Source organism: Notothenia coriiceps, unplaced genomic scaffold, assembly GCF_000735185.1.
Source record: "Notothenia coriiceps isolate Sejong01 unplaced genomic scaffold, NC01 NC01_scaffold00035974, whole genome shotgun sequence".
Lineage (NCBI taxonomy): Eukaryota > Metazoa > Chordata > Actinopteri > Perciformes > Nototheniidae > Notothenia > Notothenia coriiceps.
Window position 1 is genome coordinate 240 of NW_011368675.1, and position 2,897 is coordinate 3,136.

Genomic DNA, 2,897 nt, shown 5'->3' on the forward strand with positions numbered 1-2,897 from the left:
AGGAATACTCTGTTACAGTAAAAGTCCTGTATTCAAAATGTTCCTTAAGTAAAAGTAGAAAAGTATTCTCATCAAAATATAGTTAAAGTAGCGACAGTAAAAGTAGTCATTGTGCAGATTGGTCCATTTCAGAATAATATATATGATATGTTTTATAATGATTGATCATGAAAGTGTTCTCAAAGCTGGTAAAGGTGCAGCTAGTCTGAATGACTTCGTATACTGCAGGGTAGCTTGTGGATTTACTCCAGGTGGAACTAAAGTCTGATTCAACACTTGATTATATTTCACATCATTCATCCACATCTGTGAAGTAACTAAAGGTATTAAATACATGTAGTGGAAGAGAAGTACAGAGTAGCATGAAATTGAAATACTCAAGTAAAGTACCTCAAAGTTCTACTTAAGTCCAGTTCTTGAGTAAATGCATTTAGTTACTTTACACCACTGTGTTGGTGATTGTCTCATACACTCTCCCAGTATTTCTATGACTTGTCTGAATCTTCTCTGAATCTTCTTTGATTCCCTGCAGACCTGAATGAGTGCGAGTTCTCAGACTTTCTGTGTCAGCACAATTGTGCGAACACGCCCGGATCGTTCTACTGCCTCTGTCCGCCCGGATACTACGTGTTCGAGGACGGCAGGAGCTGTGAAGGTAAACGCACACAGGACAGAAGACATCCGAATATATCCTCAATAATTATGTCAATTTGCAGCAGTTTAAATGCAGTGTCGATGAATAGAACAATGAAGCATAAAGCCAGTCTTGTTGTGTGTTGTGAATTAAGAAACATTTAAATATAGGTTTATCCTGTTATCTTTGCTCAGAATATTTTTGAACTGTCAACTAAAATGTGTTTTTATTTGGTTCAGAATATTAAATGCTTAAATGAATGTATTTAATGAAAAATAAAGCAAGAATTTAGACTCGTTAAACATATTTTTATTATTTTGACACCAGCTAATGTTAAAAACAACTGTCATAATTATCATGTGTTTACTTTACATTTTTAGCATTATTTTTCGGGGTTAAATCGTTGGTACTTACTGTATTTTTGATACTTTAAAAAAAGTGTTTTCTCTGATGATGATGATGATGATGATGATGATGATGATGATGATGATGATTTAACTGATTTTGATCTGATTTTTGTCGTGTGTTTGATTTTAAAGATATCAATGAATGTGACACTGGTAACAACACCTGTACAACAGAACAAGTATGTTTCAATTTCCAGGGAGGCTACACATGCCTGGACCCTCTTCAGTGTCAGCCGCCCTACATTGAAGTCGGTGACAAGTGAGTATTTCATATCATTACATTTGATAACATCAGTTTATTTCATTACCCAGAGCGTCTATGTACACTTTGCAAGTCAGTAAACACCTAAAATGTACATATTTATTCCATGAATCCCCATAACTGGACTTCTTTGACCCTCTTTAACGGTTCACTTCAAATAAAATACCACTGCAATTATCTTAATATAAATATTTTTCACATAACGCATAACTACTTGTAACGTTTGTAAAATTGTATTCCTTTTTACTTTCTCGCACATTTTACCTTTTATTTTTCAATTTTTGTATACACATCTGTATTTGTACTGTTTAATTTTTTTGTGTATTTGACCTTTTTATTTTTCAATTCCTTTGTTTGAATTTAATTTTTGCTTTTATTCTTTTGCACGTTTTTATTTTAAATAGCTATTTTTATATAAATATTTGAGTTGTATATTTAACTGCACCTATTTACTTTACCTTCTAATGTTTATTTAAATATTGTTTCTTTATTTTGTGGTTTATCTGACATTTTAATTCCTTTGTTTTAATTCATTTTTGCACATTTTTTCATGTCCTTCTAATTTTTAAATAATTTTCTTTATTTTATGTTTTATTGCACATTTTATTTTAACCACCTATTTTTATATACATATTTTTATTAAATTGTATTTATTATTGTAGATAATTTAAAATGTACCTTCTTATGTTTGTGTTAATATGAATGTTTGTATTGTGTTCTCCCTGCAGTCAGTGCATGTGTTCTGCGGAGAACCCTGCCTGCAGAGACCAACCCTTCACTATTCTGTACCGACACATGGACCTCTCTCCGGGGCGCGCTGTGCCTGCAGATATCTTCCAGATGCAGGCCACCACGCGCTACCCCGGCGCCTTCTACATCTTCCAGATCAAGTCGGGCAACGACGGCCGCGAGTTCTACATGAGGGTGAGTACTGCAGAGACACAGAGAGATGGGGTTTATTAGGGGTGGGAATCACCAGGCTCCCCACGATACGGTACCATCACGATACTTAGAGGTCCCCTATTATAATGTTTTCATCAATATATCACAGATATATACAAAACATGTCTCTGAAGTGTTTGGCTCCAAACACCAAACAGATCATTGCAGCATTACCCATAATCCCCTCTGTTTCAGCCCTGTTTCCAAAGTGCTGATTCTCTGTCTGTTACTTTAGATGAAAATAAGGAGCCCCTCCCCACGCCCCTCTGAGAGACATTTGGTTAAAAAGAACACAATGGTGCTCTCGGAGGAGATTCAGGTGATAAAGGGGGGGGTTACCTTGGTTGCTGATTGGCTAATGGTTACACAAGCCAAAAAAATCGTTATGACATCATAAAGTGGCCAAAATCTGATCAGCTCATTTTCAGGCAGGTTTTTATAGAAATGGATCAAAAAGAGAGAGAATCTTTGTTCCTGAAACTTTCAGAGTCTCTTTCCACAGAGGGGACACATGTTGATGTAGAATAGACATGAAGAAGAGTGGACACATGTTGTTGTAGTAGAGACATGAAGAAGAGGGGACACATGTTGATGTAGAAGAGACATGGAGAAGAGGGGACACATGTTGATGTAGAAGAGACATGAAGAAGGG

At 35.7% G+C, this 2,897-nt stretch overlaps 1 protein-coding gene across 1 annotated transcript in view; it reads left to right on the plus strand.

Annotated features, from left to right (window-relative positions):
• Positions 1-522: 522 nt before the first annotated feature.
• LOC104963337 (fibulin-5-like) overlaps positions 523-2,897 on the plus strand; it is a gene marked incomplete at its 5' end in the record, with an annotated part of 5,214 nt that continues 2,839 nt past the window's right edge. Inside the window, 3 exons of the mRNA XM_010791912.1 lie at positions 523-655; positions 1,174-1,300; positions 2,032-2,227. Coding sequence (XP_010790214.1) covers positions 523-655; positions 1,174-1,300; positions 2,032-2,227 — 456 coding nt within the window. The remainder of the gene's footprint in view (positions 656-1,173; positions 1,301-2,031; positions 2,228-2,897) is intronic.